The 20,680-nt window shown below is 42.4% G+C and overlaps 1 protein-coding gene and 1 long non-coding RNA gene across 9 annotated transcripts in view; one reads left to right on the top strand and one right to left on the bottom strand.

Moving 5' to 3' along the window:
- The window catches only part of DDAH1 (dimethylarginine dimethylaminohydrolase 1), a 254,705-nt gene extending 247,670 nt beyond the window's left edge, over positions 1-7,035 (top strand). For all 8 annotated transcript variants that reach the window (XM_025377503.1, XM_025377516.1, XM_025377522.1 and 5 more), the window contains 2 exons: positions 633-776; positions 3,940-7,035. In XM_025377503.1, coding sequence (XP_025233288.1) covers positions 633-776; positions 3,940-4,056 — 261 coding nt within the window. In that variant the 3' untranslated portion in view covers positions 4,057-7,035. The remainder of the gene's footprint in view (positions 1-632; positions 777-3,939) is intronic.
- Positions 1-20,680, bottom strand: part of LOC112619538 — a 124,057-nt gene that overhangs the window by 74,869 nt on the left and 28,508 nt on the right. The gene's annotated exons all lie outside the window — the stretch shown is intronic.

Below are 20,680 nucleotides of genomic sequence, written 5' to 3'. Positions count from 1 at the left end.
CCAAACCAGCATTCCCTAAGGGTGAGGCCTGGAAATATGATTTTCTCATTCTCCCCAGGTGGCTTTTATGCTCACTGTATTAAGGCCATCACTTGCCAATGAACAGGTGAATTCAGTTTAAAAATATATGAAGAGCAAAGCGTGTGTGTGTGTGTGTGTGTGTGTGTACGTGCGTGTGCACACATGTGGTGTTACTGCTAAATCAGATTCACATTATTGACTATTCTGATTACTGGTATGGCCCTTCTTTCCTATAGAGGAGGCAGCCCTGCTTACTCAGCCAAAGATAGCAAAACCCCTGCTGGGCCTTACATGTGCCATTTTTATCTTACTGATAGGTCTTCTGAACAAAGACTAGAAAAATAATAGACAGTTTTAAAACCTTAAAAGAAAAGAGAGACAAACACATACTTTTAAAGAACAACAAAAACCCTTGCAATTCTTCCAAAGACTCATAGCTTAATCAAGTTTTCCTTGTCTGGTTCTAAGTGACTGGAGGTAATAGATGGGAATTTGAACAGAGGAACAGCCTAAAGTGTCAGTTACAAGCTTGTATCCTACCACACTGCCTTCCTTCTGTTTGAAAGTGTGGGGAGATACTCTGCTTAGGCCTGCTTTGTTTCTCTTTATAGATCATGCAACAGATGAGTGACCACCGCTACGACAAACTCACTGTGCCTGATGACATAGCAGCAAACTGTGTATATCTAAATATCCCCAACAAAGGGCACGTATTGCTGCACCGAACCCCGGAAGAGTATCCAGAAAGTGCAAAGGTAAAAAAATATCCCTTCTGGCCACTGCAGCTGGGTCGGCCTCCCTGGGGATTTTTTCATAATGGAGTGACCAATAGGAGCCTCCTTTTCCTCTATACATACCAAACCATTAAGAAAAGGAAGGATAATACAATTTAGGGCACAAGGAAAATGTGTGTCACTTTTCTCATTCATGCCATTGCTCACTAATGTATGCATAGTAATTGAGATGATCATGCCGGATAGTCAAAGCTTTTCAAATAATACTCAGATTTTCAAATAAGTACTCACCCAAGTCTATGCCCCAGCTCTGATTAAATGTACTTTCCCACCCTCAGATACTTATTAAGCATAAAGACCTACAATTAGATGGTCAGCGGTATCATTGTTTTCTGACAGAGCTGCTGAGCTGCCCCTCAGAAAAGGGCCATTTGTTTCTTTTCTTTTTCTTTCTTTTTTTTTTTTTTTTGTTTTGGAGATAGGGTCTCACTCTATTACCCAGGCTGGAGTGCGTAGCACGATCTTGGCTCTCTGCAACCCCACCTCCCAGGCTCAAGAGATCCTCCCACCTCAGCCTCCTGAGTAGCTGGGACTACATGCATACACCACCACACCTGGCTAATTTTTGTATTTTTAATAGAGATGGGGTTTCGTTATATTGCCCAGGCTGGTATCAAATTCGTGAGCTCAAGCAGTCTGCCTGCCTCGGCCTCCCAAAGTGCTGGGATGATAGGCTGACAGGCATGAGCCACCATGCCCAGTCTTTTTTTTTTTTTTTTTGAGATGGGATCTTGATCTGCTGCCCAGGCTAGAGTGCAGTGGCATAATCATGGCTCACTGCAGCCTCAAATTCCTGGGCTGAAGCAATCCTCCTAACTCAGCCTCCCAAGTACCTGGGACTACAAGCATGCGCCATTACACCTGGCTAATTTTATTTTTTGTAGAGACGGGGTCTCCCTGTGTTGCCTGAGCTAGTCTCGAACTCCTGGGCTCAAAGGATCCTCCCACCTCAGCCTCCCAAAGTGCACAGGCATGAGCCACCATGCCTGGCCATTTGTTTCTTTAGGTAGAGGAGTATGAATGACCCAGAGTGGTGGGTGTTCATTGTCAGGGCTACAGAAAGAAGAAACTGCCCATGTTAGGCAGCAAAAAGCTCTTCATTGAAAAGATAGAGCAGGAAGAAATATGGTACACTTGAAATCAGCCAACTGGTCCCTCCAGGAGTCTCTGCGTTTGTGTTCCAATAAGGGAGCTGTCTCTGGATCTGAAATGCTTTTCCTGGTCTAAGAAAATCTCCCTTGTTTTTCAGCATACTCTGACAGTCTCATCTATATACTTTAGTAATTTCAATTTTACCCTACCAAGCAAACATAACAGTGCTCGTCCATAGATTCTTCAAGTATCCATATCTTCTAGGCACTCAGCATCTCATCTCTGCCCAGAAGAACAAGATATTTATACTATGCATTTCAGAAGAGCTTTTAGTAATCATTGATCTTTTTTTGGTCTTAAGCTTTGCAAATATTAGAAAATATTTTATAGTACCTTTTAAATATGCAATACTATATAATTACTAGACTCACTCTCTAATCACAGCCTCTTTCTGAGCAGATAAAAAGAAAAGGGTGGGGGGAATACATAGATACTTTTTTCTATTTCCATGGCTGAAAATGTGACCCTGAGGAAAATAGAGGACTCCTGACCCAGGACTGGGGCTTACCCAGCTCTTAGAAGAGTAATGGATCTCATACTTTAATGCACATCAGGGTTGCTAAAATTGCAAGTTCCTGGACCCCGACCCTAGAATCTGCAATATCAACAAGCACCCAGTCACAGAACTCACTTTGAGAAATACAGGTCTGAATCATTCATCCCTCTTTAGCCACACTGATCATCTGACCTACCAGATGATTATTCACTGTCCCCCTGATTCAGCCGTGTGTCTCTCAAAAATGACAATAGTATTAATAATATCCCTGTTTACTGAGGGCTTCCCCAGTGCCAGGCAGGGTGCCAGGCATCCCAGGTGTATTATCTTATTCAGTCCTTGTAACAGCCCTATGGGGCAACATTACTATTCCAGTATTACAGAGAAGTAAACCAGGCTCAGAGGGAATGTCACTTCACTGAAATAATTCTTTAAGTAGTAGGTTGATGGAACTGGGTTTGGTACCCTACTCTGGCTCCAACACTCTTAATTAACCACTGTGCTGAATTTTAAGAAACACAGTGCTTCCTAAAGAAGCACAGTAGACTATTATTAGGCAGTACACTTTCAAGTCTCTTTGTTTTTAAAAATATGCTTTATTTGATCATCACAGAAAAATCTATTAACTGTTAATTGAAGTTCTGACTTATGCTTTCTATTAGTGTCAAAAGATGCTAATAAAATTTACACCTGTAATTTAAAAGCAATTTAACCTGAAATACTTAAGTTATATCTTGTCAAATTTCTCCAGTGGTGTTGGTAAGAAAATAAACCAAAAGTATAGTTGAGAGGGTTTTAAAGTGTGAAGAGAAGGCCTAGCGTGGTGGCTTATGCCTGTAATACCAACACTTTGGGAGGCCAAGGCAGGATGATCACTTGAACCCAGGAAGTCAAGACCAGCCCTGGCAATATAGTGAGATCCGGTCTCCACAGAAAATAAAAAATAAAAATTAGCCAGGCGTAGTGGTGTGTGTCTGTTGTTTGTCCCAGGTACTTTGGAGGCTGAGGGGGAGGATCATTTGAGCCTGGGAAGTTGAGGCTGCAGTGAGCCATGGTCATGCCACTATACACCAACCTGGATGACAGAGCAAGACCCTGTCTCCAAAAATATGTAAATAAATAAAAATAAAGTGTGAGGAAAGAGTAATATTCAGACTGACACATGGCCACCAACTTCCACATACCACTTAATCTAGCAATGACAATGGCAGAGTAAAGGCATCTCTAGCAAAACCACATTTCTGACACATCTTTGGCCTTGAGGTTAAAGCACAGAGCTAGTGGTTAACCAGTTCCCACCAGCTCTGTGGGGATGACTGTGGGCATGTGTGTGGTTGAGACTGCATGTGTGTCTTGGGATTAAATGAATGAAAAGCCTAGATGCACAAATCAAATTGATTCTCCACTTCTGAGGATGGTAAAACAGGCAGAAACATAATCCTTCTTTTTCTTCCTTTTCCTTGATTCCCACTGTAGGTTTATGAGAAACTGAAGGACCATATGCTGATCCCTGTGAGCATGTCTGAACTGGAAAAGGTGGACGGGCTGCTCACCTGCTGCTCAGTTTTAATTAACAAGAAGGTAGACTCCTGAGCTTCAGAGTCCTCCCTGGTAGGCGGCAAGACCGCACAGGCAAGGCCAATGACTCTGTGCCCACTCCTGTTGTTTTTCTTGACAATCTACTGTGCCACTGTGCTACTAACTCTTGTTTACAAAATTTGATTCTAAATTGAATTGCTTCATTCAGCACCCCCACCCTCCCTCCCCTCGCGGTGGTACCTAAGCTGTGGATTTGCTACATGAATTAAGCAACCTAGAAGATATAGAGCTAATGAATTATCAAAATGTGATTAATCATAGTAAGGAAACACTCATTTAGTGTTTGTATTATTGGTGTGAAAATTATTTAGTTGTCAGTATATTCTGAAGAATGTCTTCTTGATCAGTCAGATAAGCTTGTTTGTTTTGGTTTTTTTTTCCCTCTATATCATGAATCATGTTTGGTTCCTGTGAAATTCCCTTGTCCAGGGATCCTCCTCCTTTCTCTTTTACTTCTGAATTTCAGTTAGTTACTTTTGCCTTTCGCTCTTCTATCACAGCCACCTTGACCTTGGGTAAAACCCAAGGTCTTTCCTTCTGGCTACCTTCCTGCAGGTCCACCCTGTCTGCCATTGTTCTCCTCTGCCTCTGACTACATCTGCCACCAACAACCCTCCCCTCACCCCTGCCAGGGGCAGACAGGCTCCTCAGCAGAACTGTGACTGAAATCAGCGCTGCTGTCTGGGGCAGTGTTAACTACACAGAGGCACATCCTGGCAGGGTTTGCCCCTGAGATCTAAATTCCAGAAGTAGGGCACCACACCTAGGAAGGTAAATCCAGTATCAGAAAATTGCTAAGAGATTAAAGATCAAGAAGCTTGGAAACATCCCATGGGAACAATGTCTTAGAAAGTCTTCAAGTCACATACTCTGAATTTTTGCTTCATTACTGACCATATATGACCTTGGAGGAACTCTTTTTTTTTTTTTTTTTTCCCCTTTAACTCATTTCCGTTTCCACCTACCCTGACTCACCCTGTTTCCAGTCTTCTACCCCTTGCAGTTATCCTGGTCCAGCAAAGTCATTTCTTTCAAAAGAGACATCATGTCTGAAAATGATTACTGGTAGTCCAATATGAGCCAGAGTAAACAGCTCCTCATGGTCAATGAACGTGTTCAGGAAGCGATCACCTTGATGCTTGAAACCAACCCCAGACAGTGGACAATTCTACTTTGAAATATCCGTGAATATTTACGTGGAATCCAATTTAAATTTCTTCTCTAGCCTTTAAATTACACAACTTTCAACTGACACAGGTCTCTTATGAAGAACAATGCAGCACTGAAGGAAGAGATGATTCCTTTACTCAAACCTGCAGGAATCAGCCTATTAACAGGCAGGGGAAACGGTACTTTCCAAGGAATGGTAACTGATCCAGGCACGTTATCACACTTCCTAGTCATCTCCACCTTTCCTGTATTGCCTGTGGCTTGTTGTTTAAGATTAAGAGTCAAAGAGATTAAGAAATATCACTTCAAGTCTTGCTCTGCTCACCTCTATGTTTGCAGTCAAAGATTCCTTATGTTGGTGACCTAAAGAGAATTACTTTCATTCATTTCATTTCCCCTGTAGCAGATGGAAGTGAGAAACCTCTGAGAAAATGAAAACATCCTTAACCACTATCTTTCTCTTTTATTTGATGATTTTATGCCAGAAATTTGTAAAAGTTTTTTCTCCTCCTTCTCTTCCTTGTTGCTTAACTTTTTAATTCATGCCATATGCAGATAGCCAATTATGTGCATCCTGTGAATAATCCACGTCTTGGTCACTGTCATGTTTTGAACCATCTCATGAGAGATGAATAATATCTTTTTACCAGGGAGAGAATGAATGTTAGCCACATGCCCAAGTTAACAAAGAAAAAATGTTCTCAGCAGTCAAGGTTGCCCTTTTGGGTTAAATCTGGCCCTTCCTTGGCAAAAGCAAAAATTCTCCCTGTGAGAGCTCAACATCTCAAACACAACCACAGGAAATATGGCCCAGTCAGCCAGTTTAGGCTTACCAGCATATAATTTTTAATATCTTTACTTCTGCCATCCCAAATCAAAGAACTCTTCTCTATTATGTTTAATCAATTGCAAGCAAATGGATTTTTCTTTGTAACAATTTGTTCTGCAGAAGACTGTTTTTCACTTTTCCTTTCTTTTGCTTCTGTCTGTCTTTCCTTCTCTTTGTCTGGAGAAATCACTTAGACTCTGTGTGCCTCTTCTGCATTGCATTCTGCTCTGCTACATTACCCGCTAGGCTGGCTTCTTTGGACTCCCTATGTGATTGATGATGTGAAAACCTAAATTACTTGCAACATAGTGTTACTTCTTTAATGTTCTCATTAGCATAATGTTATTTTTGAAAAGGAAAGATACTATCACATAAGTTTTCCTCACATCCATTGTGATATACACCAATGGATAAACTAACAGAAACTGCTTTTTGACATTAAAAGACATGAGAAATTATATTTAACTAAGTAAAAGTTAAGTCAGAATTACTTGGGTGATGTGATTCAATTTAGTTAAAGGATGATAAAGAGAAAATACATTATTTAGCATTATTTCTTCAGCTATAATGAATTGCTATAGAAATCAGGCAGATCTTTCTAATGTGCATTGATTGGTCTTTGCAGCTACTGTGAACAGATTACTAAGGCCATCTCCTCATCTCTAAGGGAGAAAAATAGTCTGTAGATGAATAATGTAAGGTAAAGAGTTGCATGTAAGTCTTTGTAATTATTTACTCTTTAACATTCTCCAGAACTCAGACATGATTTCAACATGGTGTTAGATTTGTGCATTTTATTTTCCTGACCACCTCATTCCAGTCAATGTATGGTTATCCACTCTGTGTGCCAAAACCAATCATGCCTTTCACGGCCCTTTAGTTCAGAGAAGTTCTGCACTGATTTTTAGTCTCTTGCTGTCTCAATCTTACATGTATACCAATCACAATGGAATAAAATGTGAGTTGTACTGTGATCAACAGCGTATGTTTCTTTTCTTTGCAACAGAAACTGCCATGGGGAATGAAGTCATCATTTCTTTGCTATCAGTCACGGGATATTTTCTTTTGTGCTTTAGGCTATGAACTTAGAAAAATAATGTACCTGTAAATAAATTACCATCAAAGCTTGGGTTAAAATAATATTTGAAGTGATACTTCATACTTCAGGCACTTAAAAAGTGTGCATATTATGCACACTAGGTCAGGAAAGCTTGAGTTCCCCTGTGCCTCTCCTCAAATGGTGTCCCTTTCTTCCCTTTCACTGCTAACCATATTCAGCACATAGTCAGTTACGTGGTTCAGTTATGCAGGCAGGTGAAAGGTTTTTTAATTTGCTCATACAAGAGTTGTTTTTGTTGTTATTGTTGTTTGTTTGTTTGTTTGTTTGTTTGTTTTTTGAGATGGAGTCTTGCTCTGTCACCCAGGCTGGAGTCCAGTGGCACGATCTCAGCTTACTACAAGCTCCGCCTCCTGGGTTCACGCCATTCTCCTGCCTCAGCCTCCCAAGAAGCTGGGACTACAGGTGCCCAACACCACGCCCGGCTAATTTTTTGTATTTTTAGTAGAGATGGGGTTTCACTGTGTTAGCCAGGATGGTCTCAATCTGACCTCGTGATCCGCCCGCCTCGGCCTCCCAAAGTGCTGGGATTATAGGCGTGAGCCATCACACCCGGCCCCTGTTTTTGTTTTATAGTAAGCATCTTTTAGGAAATTTGAAGGTTTTTTAAATGAGGCTTTTTTATTTTCAACAAATTTTTTCAATCTGTATTGTTTTCTTTCAATAATTGTAAAAATAACTGCTTACTGTTAAAATTCAAGCAACACAAAAAACTATAAAAGTAAAGAAAAAACTACCCCACGGTTTTATCACCCAGAGATAACTATTATTAACATTTCAGAGAATATTCACAGATCTGTAAATAGATATCAGTATAAATATGCAACAATTTTACATAATCATGCTGTTCTGTAGTCTGCTTCCTTCGACTTAGCAATATTGTAGGCATCTTTCCATCTCAACAAATGTAGATCTACATCATCAGTTTTAACAGCCCTGAATATTCTACAACATGGTTATTCAAGCAGCTCTTTCTAAATTATACGTAGTGTTTCATCACAGATAGTCAATATGCCCGCATTGCTATTAGCCAGGGGTCTTCAGTCTATTAAAAATGTGTCGCTTCTAAGCTTTCACCCAGCCCCAGAGCTAGTTCATGTGGTGTATTTTTATAATAACTGAATGGTCTGTGCGAATGCTCATCAGATGTGAAGACCAATTCTAAAATTCCTTAGGGAGGCCATTGATTTACTCACACCTTCTCAGTTAATGTTGCATTGATTATTTCTGCGTTATTTAGATTGATACTGGCAGTGAAGCTAAAAAATGCCAAATGTAACCTTGCAAACCTGCTGTGGGTCCCAGTCAGAAATGGAGCCCTCCACCTCAGTGCCAGATATACTGCTCCTCCCAGAGGAGAAATGGAGATACTTCTTTAAGAAAGATTTGGCAGGGGTTCCCTGACTGACCTTCCTCCACACCTCCGAAAGAATAAGGGGAGAGGAAACAGAAAAATGCCCTTTCATGACAAGCTACAGATTCTGGAAGTGGGAATTTTGCTGACTGAAGAATGCTGGTCATCAATGATTTTAGACAAGTGAGCACATATTTAACAAGTGCCCACACCCTGCCAGGCTCTGGAGTACAGCTCCTATCTTTCAAGAGCTGATGGTTTGGAAGGGCAGGGAAGGATGACTACACAATTACACAAATGATTATGATACAGCAGAAGGTACAAACTACAAAAGAACAATGCCACATCTGTTCCCAAGTCAGGGAGACCAGACATAGGAATTGGGGTTTATTCTGGGCTTGGAAGGACAGCTCTGGCTTCAATAGGTTGAGATGGGACTACAGGCTGTCTAGGCTGAGGGAGCCGCAGAAGCAAAGGCATGGAGGTGGGTGAGCATCATGTTCACTTCAGAAGCAAGTATTTGAGCCCCTGTTAAGTGCCAGTTAACTCTGCTAGGCCCTGAGGATACAGTGGTGACAGTCCCTACCCTCCTGGAATGTACATGCAACAGGGAAGACAGACATTGAACAAGTTAGGGCAAGGGGAATGAACATTATTGAAGGAGAATGGGGTGCTTAGAGCAGGCTGTAGGGGCAAGCAAGCGGATTTATTTGGCTGAAACGCAGGGTAAATATAAGAGCATGGTGAGACAACATTGGTTGGAACGTTGAGGGCCTTGCCTGCTGAGTTAGGATATTTGGACTGAATTTGGCAGTCTGCCAGGATCTCCTGAAGACTTTTCGGTCAAGAAGTGATATTATTGGATCTTGATCTGGCAGCATTATATAGGATGACTGGGAACTGAGAAAGACTGGTGTTTCGCCAAGCTTAATTTCTCCAAGTTTAATTTGTTATTTAAATATCTCTTCTTACCACCAAAATGGAGCCTGAAAGCCTGGCAATTAAGTCTCTTTATATTTTCTTTCCTGAAGAACAGATTAATAACACCTTCCCTTCCCAACTCCGAAGGGACATTTTCAAGGCAAATGCGATAAAAGAACTGAAGAGTTCTTTGGATGAAAGAGATAATGTAAATATCATTATCATCATCATTATCCTTATTAACTCTGATCACAGCAAGCTTAGATCCCATCAAAATGTCATCTTCTATTTGAAACATCAATCACCTACTCCAGAAATAACTTGGGATTTTCATCACGGATGCCTCTAAGCTGGCCTGACAGCTTCTGTGGTGAATTCACAGGTTTCCCTGGTAGCTGACATGGCTGTGCCACAGACCTACTTGCATTAGGAAACTGTTGGCTAATTGGAATGTTCCCCATCTCCCTGACCCCTCCAAACCCTCATTTCTAAGTTAGTGAAAGCTAGGCCACTTATAGCACAAGATAACTGGGGTTATCAGGCTTTTAGGAGGATGGGTAAGTGCCAAATGTATTACTGTCACTATAAATAAATAAAAGATTGAAACAGTATGAACTTGGTAAAATATTGCCTGAGCTGACGTGTCACATGAATGCCTAAAAGCAATGATGGGTCTCTAGGTCTTGGGAGGCCCCCTCTATTCATAAATGGAAAGTGTAGTCATTTGGCTATGAATACTGAGAAAGAGCTTGAGTGAATTAACACAGGCCTAAGGAGGTAGCTTGCTGCCCCAACTTTATTGAAGTCTAATTGACAAATAAAAATGGTATATATTTAAGGTATATACTTGATGCTTAGATAGACATTGTGAAATAATCACCACAATCAAGTCAATTAACATAGCCATCACCTAACATAGTTATCACTTTCTTTTTTTTCTTTTTTTTTTTTTTTGGTGATAACAAATACTTAAAATCGTTCCTTTTAGCAAATTTCAAGTATGCAATAGAGTATTGTTAACTATAGTCACATTGCAATACATTTGATCTCCAGCATTTATCCGTCTTGAAAACTGAAACTTTCCACCCTTTGGCATCTCCCCATTTCTCACTTTAAAAGCAATCTTTTAAGTTCCTGCTCATGGACAAGAAAGCTTATTTATTAGCTAGGGCTTTGAGGTAAGAACTCAGAGGACCACTGTTCAAAATTAAACTAGGATCCTATATGCTATAGGTTGACTGTGCCCCTATCCCACCAGGTTACAAAGACTGCATATTTCATATTGATGCAGGAAAAGCTCAGGAACCAAATAAGTTCTGATTCCAAGCAACAGTCTAGCTTATAAAAGGAGCTAATGGAATAAATACTGATTCACAGAGGCTCAAAATTCCAGGGAATTGGTTTTTGTTTACAGGGGACCCAGATGAGGGTATCAGGTCCCCTAAAGTTAATGCTAAGATAGTAACATGGGGTTTGCTTCTTAACAGGCTTGATAATAATTGGGAGAGACAGAAGGAATGTTGTTAGCAGGGCAAGATATAATAGTAACAAGGAGTCTGTTAGGAAATAGAAGTCATTCCTACTTGGTTCAAATAAAGAGATGACCTTAATGAAGGTCTGTTTCAGAAGTACGAGTGTTAAGGGTAAAAACAAGGGGTGGTAAGACACCCCGAAAGCAGATGTCAGCAGCACTCCTAGGCCCAACAGGACAAGGACAGAAAATTGTGCTGCAAAATATAGAACAGAGAAGGCAGGGCCACAGATTCAGCCAGAGCACGGAGAAGAAGTACCTTAACCTTTCTCTCCTCACTCTCATCTGCTGGTGCTCCCCGTTGGCTGAACACAACCGCAAGATGCACTTGGCGGCTCAGGGGATGCCTCCAGCCTAGGAGGTCAGCCTCCTAAGGCAAAGGACTGGCAGGGAAGGGCAGACGATGGATCTGGAGAGTCAGAGGATATCAGCACAAGGCCACTGTGAAAATGAACTCAGCCTATCAGACAGTGGCCATCACCAACTCTGTAAATTTACAACTCTCTGTAAATTTAAATAATTTATTATTTAAGTTATCATTTAATAATTCTTGGCAGATTCTTTAGGCACATACCAGTTCTGTGGTCTGGTCCTCCCTCCCTCAATATCAGAAAATAATTGGAGCAGAATCAACAACAGAATATGAGTATGCACAGCCTGAGGGTGAAAAAACGTTGCATTCCAGACCCATGAGTCCTGGACCTCTTTAGTAAGCACTGTGTTATTTCTAAAATTAGAGCAGTCTCTTGGGCACCTGGTATCCCAAAACAGCTAGCTGCCTTTTTGTAGCATGCCCATGACCTTCTGGTAACATGAAGTTGTTCAGGATCCTGAAGTACCTCTTTTCTGTTTCCCTTTTGTTTTTACATCCTGCTCATCTTGGCAGGCACAGCTGTTTTGGTTTTACTTGGTCATATTGCTTATGGGGATAATAATCAGTCTAAACTAATAGTAGTGAATTCCCCTTTCCTGGGGTGTTCAAGTAGCATTTGAAGGACCATGTGCAGGAGTGGTTGTTCTATCCAGTAACATCTGATATACTTAACATCCATACCAAGGTATTCCTTTCCCACCCTGGAATCTTTTAGTAGGCCTTTGTACTATATTCTGATTCTGTGTGACTTTAGTTTCCCCTCTACCACCCCTAGTCTCCCAAATAGATGAACATTGCCCTCATCTAGTGTTTTAGTTCATTTTCTGTGGCTATAACAGAATACCACACACTGGGTAAATTGTAAACATTAGAATTTTATTTGGCTAACGGTTCTGGAGCTGGGAAGTCCTAGAGCATGGCACCAGCATCTAACAAGGGTCATCCCATGGGGGAAGGCGGAAACTAGTGCACAAGACAGAGGCACTAGGGATCGGGCTCACCTTAATAACTACCCACTCCCATGATAACTAACCCACTCCCATGACAATGACATTAATGCATTTGTGAAGGCACCACCCTCATGACCCGATCACTTCTTCTTAGGCCTCACTTCCCAACACTGTTGTTTTAACAATGAAGTTTCCAGTGCTTGAACCTTTAGAGAACACATTCAAATCATAGCATCTATTAAATGACGGTAGTAAGGGTTACAACTTCAATATGGTAGCATGAGGAGCTCTATGGATTCACTCCCAAGTGAAACTGGCAATTCCTCAAGGATCTAGAACTAGAAATACCATTTGACCCATCCATCCCATTACTGGGTATATACCCAAAGAATTATAAATCATTCTACTATAAAGACACATGCACACATACGTTTATTGCAGCACTATTCACAATAGCAAAGACTTGGAATCAACCCAAATGTCCATCAGTGATAGACTGGATAAAGAAAATGTGCCACATACACACCATGGAATACTATGCAGCCATAAAACAGGATGAATTCATGTCCTTTGCAGGGACATGGATGAAGCTGGAAACCATCATTCTCAGCAAACTAACACAGGAACAGAAAACCAACCATTGCATGTTCTCACACACAAGTGTGAGTTGAACAATGAGAACACATGGATACAGGGAGGGGAACATCACACACCAGGGCCTGTTGGGTAGGGGGAGGGACAGCATTAGGAGAAAGACCTAATGTAGATGACTGGTTGATGGGTGCACCAAACCACCCTGGCACAGGTATACCTATTTAACAAACCTGCACATTCTGCACATGTAGGGTAGAGCTAAGAACGCAAGGCCTCTTTTCCCCACAGATCCTAACTGAAAGTCAGTCTTCCTGGGGAGAGATAGGATGTCAGCGTTGCTTATCCTGCCCTTCCCACTCATGACCTAATGCTGAGACTAAGTTCTGGGTGAGGGTTGCCAGGAGGGTCTCCTTTATTCCTGCAAGCCCCAACTCTGGGGACAGAGGCTCCACTCTGAGAGCATGGTACCAATATGATGCAGGGAGCCTGAATGTCCTTGCCTTGGCTCATGGGGCAGGAGTTCTAACCCAGACAAGCAAACCAAAAAGACCTGAGTCTGTTGCCTTCTCTCTACCTAGCACTGAGAAACAAAAACAAGGGTGTCATTCAGAGAGAAGTGAGCCACATTTCCCTGCCCCCAACCCCCCAGATGATGGCTCAGAGATTTTCCCCAGGGGACAATCAGACTGTGGAAGGAAGAGCGCTGAATCCCTCCCTAGAGAACTGACTTCATTTGCAACAGAGTGTGAAGTTCAAGTCTAAGTGTGCGCTCAAAAACAGTGGTGGTTGTGGTGAAAGGCAGTTGAGAGGAAATTGGTAGATTCTTTGGAGATAAAGGCTAAATTGGAGGCGTCCAGATCAGAGAGGAAGAGGTAAAACTATCTCTATTTGACATGCTCGTCTATATGGAAAATCCTAAGAAATCCACTAAAAATATATTAATAAATGAGGCTGGGCGCGGTGGCTCACGCCTGTAATCCCAGCACTTTGGGAGGCCGAGGTGAGCAGATCATCTGAGCTCAGGTTTTGAGACCAGCCTGGGCAACATGACGAAACCCTGTCTCTACTAAAAATACAAAAAATTAGCTTGGCATGATGGCGCATTTCTGTGGTCCAAGCTATTTGGGGGGCTGAGGTGGGAGGATGGCTTGAGCCCAGGAGGCAGAGGTTGCAGTGAGCCAAGATCACACCACTGCACTCCAATCTGGGTGACAGAGTGAGACCGCATCTCAAAAAAAAAAAAGATTTCAGCAAGATTTTAGCATAAAAGATCAATCAATATATTAAAAATTGTGTTTCTATACATTTGCAGTGAACAAATCCAAAAATAAGATTAAGAAAACAATTCCATTTATAATAGCATCAGAAAGAATAAAACACTTAGCAATAAATTTAGTAAAAGTCCAAAACTTATTCTCTGATAATTACAAAACATTGTTGAAAGAAGTTTAATATCTAAATAGATGGAAAACCTGCTTATGTTCATGTATTAGAAGACTTAATATTGTTAGGATGACAACACTCCTCAACTTGATAAACATTAAATGCAAGCCCTATTAGAATCCCAGCTGGCTTCTTTGTAGAAGCTGACGGGCTTCTACATTTAGAAACTGAGATTCTAAATTTCACATGGAATTACAAGGGGCCTCAAATAGCCAAACAATATTGAAAAGAAGAATAAGCTTGGAGGACTCACACATCCCAATTTCAAAACTTTAAAAGCAGCAGTAATCAAGACAATGCAGTACTGGTGTAAAGATAAACATATAGATGAATGGAATAGAATTGAAAGTCCAGAAATAAGTCCGTGTCTCTAAGGTCAACTGATTTCAACAAGAGTACCACCACTATTCAGAGGGGAAAGGACAGTGTTCTCAACTGCTGCTGGGACAACTGGATACCCACATATCCAGCAAAAGAATGAATGACGTTGGATCCTTTCTTCACACCATATACAAAAAGTAACTCAAAATGAATCAAAGACCTAAATATAAGAGCTAAAATATAAAACTCAGAAGAAAACTTAGTGATAAATTTTCATAACCTCAGAATTGACACTTAGATATGACACCAAAAGCACAAGCAACAAAAGAAAAACTAAATTGAACAACATCAAATTTTAAAACTTGTGCTTCAAAAGACACTATCAAGAAAGTGAAAGACAGGCATGGTAGCACACACCTGTAGTCTCAGCTTCCCCGGAGGGTGAGGCAGGAGGATCCCTTGAGCCCAGGAGTTCGAGGCTGCAGTGAGCTATGATCTCACCATTGCACTCCAGCCTGGGTGACAAAGTGAGACCCCATCTCTTAAAAAAACAAAAAAACTGAAAAGATAACCCACCGAACCAGAGAAAACATTTGCAAATTATATATCTGATAAGGGACTTCTATCTAAAATACGTAAAGCTCTTACAGCTTGATAATAGAAAAGACAGTTTGAACATAGGCAAAGGATCAAGAGACATTTCTCCAAAGAACATATACAAATGGCCAAAAGCCACATGAAAAAGATCACGTCATACCCACTAGAATGGCTACAATCAAAGTCAGGTAATAGCAAACACTGGTAAGGAGGTGGGGAAATCAGAACCTTCATACCCTCCTGATGAGAATGTCAAATGCAGCCACTGTGGGAAACACTCTGACAGTTCCTCAAACACCTACACATTGAGTTGCCATATGATCCAGCAATTCCACTCCCTGGAATATACCTAAGAGAAATGAAAGCATATGCCCCCACAAACGCTTGCACATGAATGTTTACAGCAATTATTTCAAATAGCCAAAGGATGCAAACAACCCGTGTATACCAACTAATGAATGGATAAATGAAATGGATACCAACTGATGAACACATGAACAAAAATATCCATACAACGGGATATTATTCAGGTGTAAAAAGGAATGAGCACTGAGAAACAAAAACAAGGGTGTCATTCAGAGAGAATGACATGAATAAACCTTGAAAACATTATGCTAAGTGAAAGAAGCCAGTCGCAAAAGACTACATATTATACAATTCCATTTATGTGAAATATCCAGGGTAAGTAAATCTGTAGAGACAGAAAATAGAATAGTGATTGCTTTGGAGGGGAGACTGCAAGAAGGGAGGAGAGGGAGGATAAGGGAGTGATACCTAAAGGGTAGGGGGTTCTTTTTGTGGTGATGAAAACTGACGTGATGATGGCTGCATATATCTGTGAACATGCATGAAATCATTGAATTGCACATTTTAAATGGGTGATGTGTTTGGTATATGAATTATATCTCAATAAAACTGGTTTTTAAAATGACAGCAATAATTCTCCTTGTCCTCTTCATATCTCAAAGGGTGGTTGGGAACATCAAATGAGAGGATTTATATAAAAGTACTTGGCACGCTATGCAGTGCTATACAAATGTAGCCTATTATAGTATTGAATGGGATTAATCAGCTTTTCACCAGCACCTGTCAGTACAAAACTCGGAAGCTGCCATTCCTAAAACTACCTTCGCCCCCAATTAGAATTCCTTTTCTTTAGCGGTTAAAACTCATTGACAGAGCCCAACCCTTGAAATAGTGCTGCATAATAATTGCTTATGGAATGCTTCTTACCTTCATAGCCTTTAGAAATAAAGAAAATAACGTTTCTTTTATATGTTTGCCTAAGACTCAGCTCAAGTGTGTGTAATTACCACACATACCAAGCTCCTTATTATGTCAGCCCTGGAGCCCACGTGGCCATTATAGTAATTTGCTAACTGGTAATTGTTCCTTTCCTTTCACAGTCCCAACCCCAGCCTTACATTTTGGCCATTGCTCTGCCCTTCTGAGCTGGTGTTAGTAGCAGTGCGAAGCCAAAGGGTATGAGAACGAAATATGCTGCAAGTGGCAAGTTTGAGAGTAGTGTAGACAGAACGTGGTCCTTGGCCAGGTGAGCCTATGAGCACAACACCAACGCGGTACTTACACATAGGACAAGGAGGGGCAGAACAAGTCCCCTATACAAAACTGAGGCCCAGAGAGACTCAGTCACCAGGAAAAGTCACACCGCTAGTGGGTGTGGTACTGGGGCTCAAACTCTGATTGCAGCATTACTCTCTACTGCCCATTGAAAAACAGGTGCCCTGCGAAAGTTTCAAAATTACTGCACATCAAAGTATTTTCAAAATGCGTAAAATGTTTCCTACCTCTTCTTTTCCATATGAATGCCGATCTGACAGTGCGTGTTGCCCCTTTTCCCCAGAGGCATCCTTTGATTTAGCCACAAAAACAAGGGAAATCCGAATATCCATGTTTGCCGACCTTAGTTTTTGCAGAAAAATTGTGGAGTAACAGCGCCCTCAGGTGGTCACTCGAGTTTTCTCAGTCTGCCTTAGAGCGCGAAGTGGGGCTAAGAATGCCACTGCTGCCCCCTGGTGGGCTTGGGACGCCTGGGACCTCCTCACTGAGTAAAGTGCGTCTTCCAGGACCCGTGGGCCTGCGGAGTCACCTCGGAGACCCATTCCCAGCCCTGGCCTGGGGCGATCCTGAGGCGTGGCCTCTCCCACCTCAGCTGAAACCAAAATTGGAATCAAAGCCCTTAGTAGGGGGTGTTTTAAGATCCACACACGCTGGGACCTGGAAGGGCCTGAAGGCTTCGTAGCCAGAAACCCCTGCTGCCACCTATCTCTGGGCCCAAGCCTACGTTTCCTCCCCTGGAGCAGCGGCTTATTAGCTAAGGGATTGTTCTCGTTTTGGAAAAAAAATATCACCAAGCCCTAGGGTTGGGGTATGGATAGCAACACTCTAATTATTTATATCTTCGTGTGAAATACGTTCATCTGACCCTTACCTGGTAGCAGGTGTTTCAGGGAAAAAGAAAGATCCTAAGAATAATGAGAGCCCGCAATAGGCGTGGAAGGCAAGGGGAGAGAAAGGGAGAAGAAAGGGAGGAAGGGCAATGGGGAGGGGAGGACAACGGAAGGGAAGTGAGGGGAAGGGAGGGGAGAGGAGGGAAGGAGAAAGGAAGGGAGGGAAGCAGAGGACAGAGGAGGAGAGAGGAAAGAGGTGGGGAGGAGGCCAGCTAGACCCTTCTGCAGTCTGACTCAGTCTTCATTGCCCTAGTCCAGGCTTCAAATGCATAAAGAATTTGCAAGTGCACTCTTGTTCAATTCGCAAGACATTTCAGGGCTCCCATGGACTCCCACCATTGCTTAGTGTATTACTCTGAGTTCTCCAGAGAAACAGAACCAGAACCAACAGAAAAAATATATATCATATATATATATGAATTACTATATATGCTATATATATGACTTACTATAAGGAATTGACTCATGGGATTGTGGAGGCTGACAAGTCCCAGATCTGCCATCAACACACTGCAAATCCAGGAGAGATGATGGTGTAAGTTCCAGTTCAAATCCGAATGCAGAGGAAGACCAATGTCTCAACCCAAAGGCAGCCAGGCAGAGAAAGAAAATCCATCCTTACTCAGCCTCTCAGTCTATTCAGGCCTTCAACAGATGATGAAGTCCACTCACACTGGGAGTGGGAGGGCTCTGTTTTCCTCAGTCCACTCATTCACAGGTGATCTTAACCAGAAACACCCTCACAGACACACACAGAAATCACCTTAATCAAGTATCTGGGCACCCTGTGGTCCAATCAAGTGCACACGTGCAATTACCCTCCCATTTGGCAATGGCAGCACCTGTCGGCCACGCTGCCTTCTGGTTGCTTGTGCCAGGCTGCTCTCCTACTAGAGAGTAGAGGCTGAGGACAGAAACAGCCTCTTCTAGCACAAGATCCCGGGATCTAGCACAAGAACTAACACAGGAAATGGTAAGTGCTCAGGATATTTTAAAAGTGCAAAAATGGAGAAATGAACAAATGCACCTGGGTCCAATATAAAGAAAACATAGGCCAGGCACAGTGGCTCATGCCTGTAATCCCAGCACTTTGGGAGGCCAAGGTAAGCAGATCACTTGAGGTCAGGGGTTCAAGACCAGCCTGGCCAACATGGTGAAACCCTGTCTCTACTAAAAATACAAAAAATATGGGCATCATGGTGCACGCTTGTAATCTCAGTTACTTGGGAGGCTAAGGCAGGAGGATCACTTGAACCCAGGAGGCGGAGGCTGCAGTGAGCCAAGATCGTGCCATGCCATATAGTAGTTGTCTCATTATACACCTATGTCCTTTATAGAGGACAGAGAGCTCCTTGAGTTAGGGGCCGAGTTGGTCACTGCATCCCCAGTGCTAAGCATGATGTCTGACACATAGTTGGTGCTCAGTAAATATTTGGTCACCCAGGGATGAATAGACCAGTCAATGAGGGAGAGAATGAAGCCAGCCGGCCATCTCCCCAGAGATGAAGCAGGCTGATTCTCATTTGGAACTGAGAATCGCTCTTACCTGTGGTCAGGATCACAGACAGGCTTTTACAAACTGGTATCCTGATATTCTCTTCAAACTGACTTGAGAAACCTTTGTAAAATTCCAACCTTGCTTCCTGTCACCACAGTTATCCAGAAACTGTCAAAACCAACAGGACTCCTTGGGGGAAAGCCAGGAAGGTTGTACAATTACTGCTGTCTGTCAGGAGACTATGACAGCACCTTGGGCCCTTCCAGGGGAGGATGAAAGTTCTGATTTCTTCTTACTGGGGATAAAAACAGGAAGAAAAAAAAAGTTCTGATTAGGTGGACTCTGTCACACCTAGCAAGCCTGCTCTTCTGACTGGAGAGCTGCCCTAATGCTGGGAGGCAGGTTTCCAGAACAATCTGGAAGACAGTGAAGAGATCCGGCTCGGCTTCATTGTACTTACCTGCTAAAAAGTCTCTGCTGCTCAGAAAATGCAAGAAAGAGAAATCCACCTTTTGGGTTTCTGTGCCTCCATTTTGCTTGTAAAAATGTTAACGATGGGCCAGGTGCCTGTAACTCATGCCTGTAATCCCAGCACTTTGGGAGGCCAAGGCGGGCAGATCATGAGGTCAGAAGATCAAGACCATCCTGGCCAGCATGGTGAAACCCCATCTCTACTAAAATACAAAAAATTAGCCGGGCATGGTGGCGGGCACCTGTAGTCCCAGCTACTCGGGAGGCTGAGGCAGAGGAATCACTTGAACCTGGGAGGCGGAGGTTGCAGTGAGCCAAGATCGCGCCACTGTACTCCAGCCTGTGCGACAGAGTGAGACTCCGTCTCAAAACAAACAAACAAACATACATTAACGATGGCCCCAGGGAGAGTCACAGGTGAGTGAAAAGAAGCTGTTAGGTAGGTACAGAGCTTTCACAGAAGTTTGGGGAGCACAGCAACCCCCAGCTCCTCAGGTCGGAAGGAAAAGCAAACCTGTGGTTAGCCAAGTCTTCTGCCAGCTCACAGAGACCATAGTGGGTAGCGATGAAGATGTGGGACCTAGGATCAGAGCTGCTCTCCATCAGAGCTGCTGTCAAATCCTGGCTCTGTCATTTACTTGCTTGGCCCATTACTGTGGTAGCACCAAAGGGAAGCTTGAGGGATGTTAGACAGCTGTGACCTCCATGAGTTCCCAAGCTGTCCCAAGTGATGATAACCATCATCATTGTGATGGACAGTTCTCACGCTTATATAAAGTATAAATATAACCACATGAGAATTTTTTGGTATTTTTTATCACAATCTAAGTTAACATGTGTGCTTTTTATGCAAACACAGCAGCAAGGCAGTTCTCTGAGCAGTGCCCCCACCACCCCATCACTACCATAAACCCCTCCTCTGTGTGAATTCTGGAGCCAACACTGGCAAATCTCCATTCCTCTCTAAACCTTGGTTTT

This window comes from Theropithecus gelada, chromosome 1 (assembly GCF_003255815.1).
Source record: "Theropithecus gelada isolate Dixy chromosome 1, Tgel_1.0, whole genome shotgun sequence".
Lineage (NCBI taxonomy): Eukaryota > Metazoa > Chordata > Mammalia > Primates > Cercopithecidae > Theropithecus > Theropithecus gelada.
The sequence above is the reverse complement of the archived record's forward strand: the minus strand, read 5'-3'. Positions and strand labels throughout refer to the sequence as shown.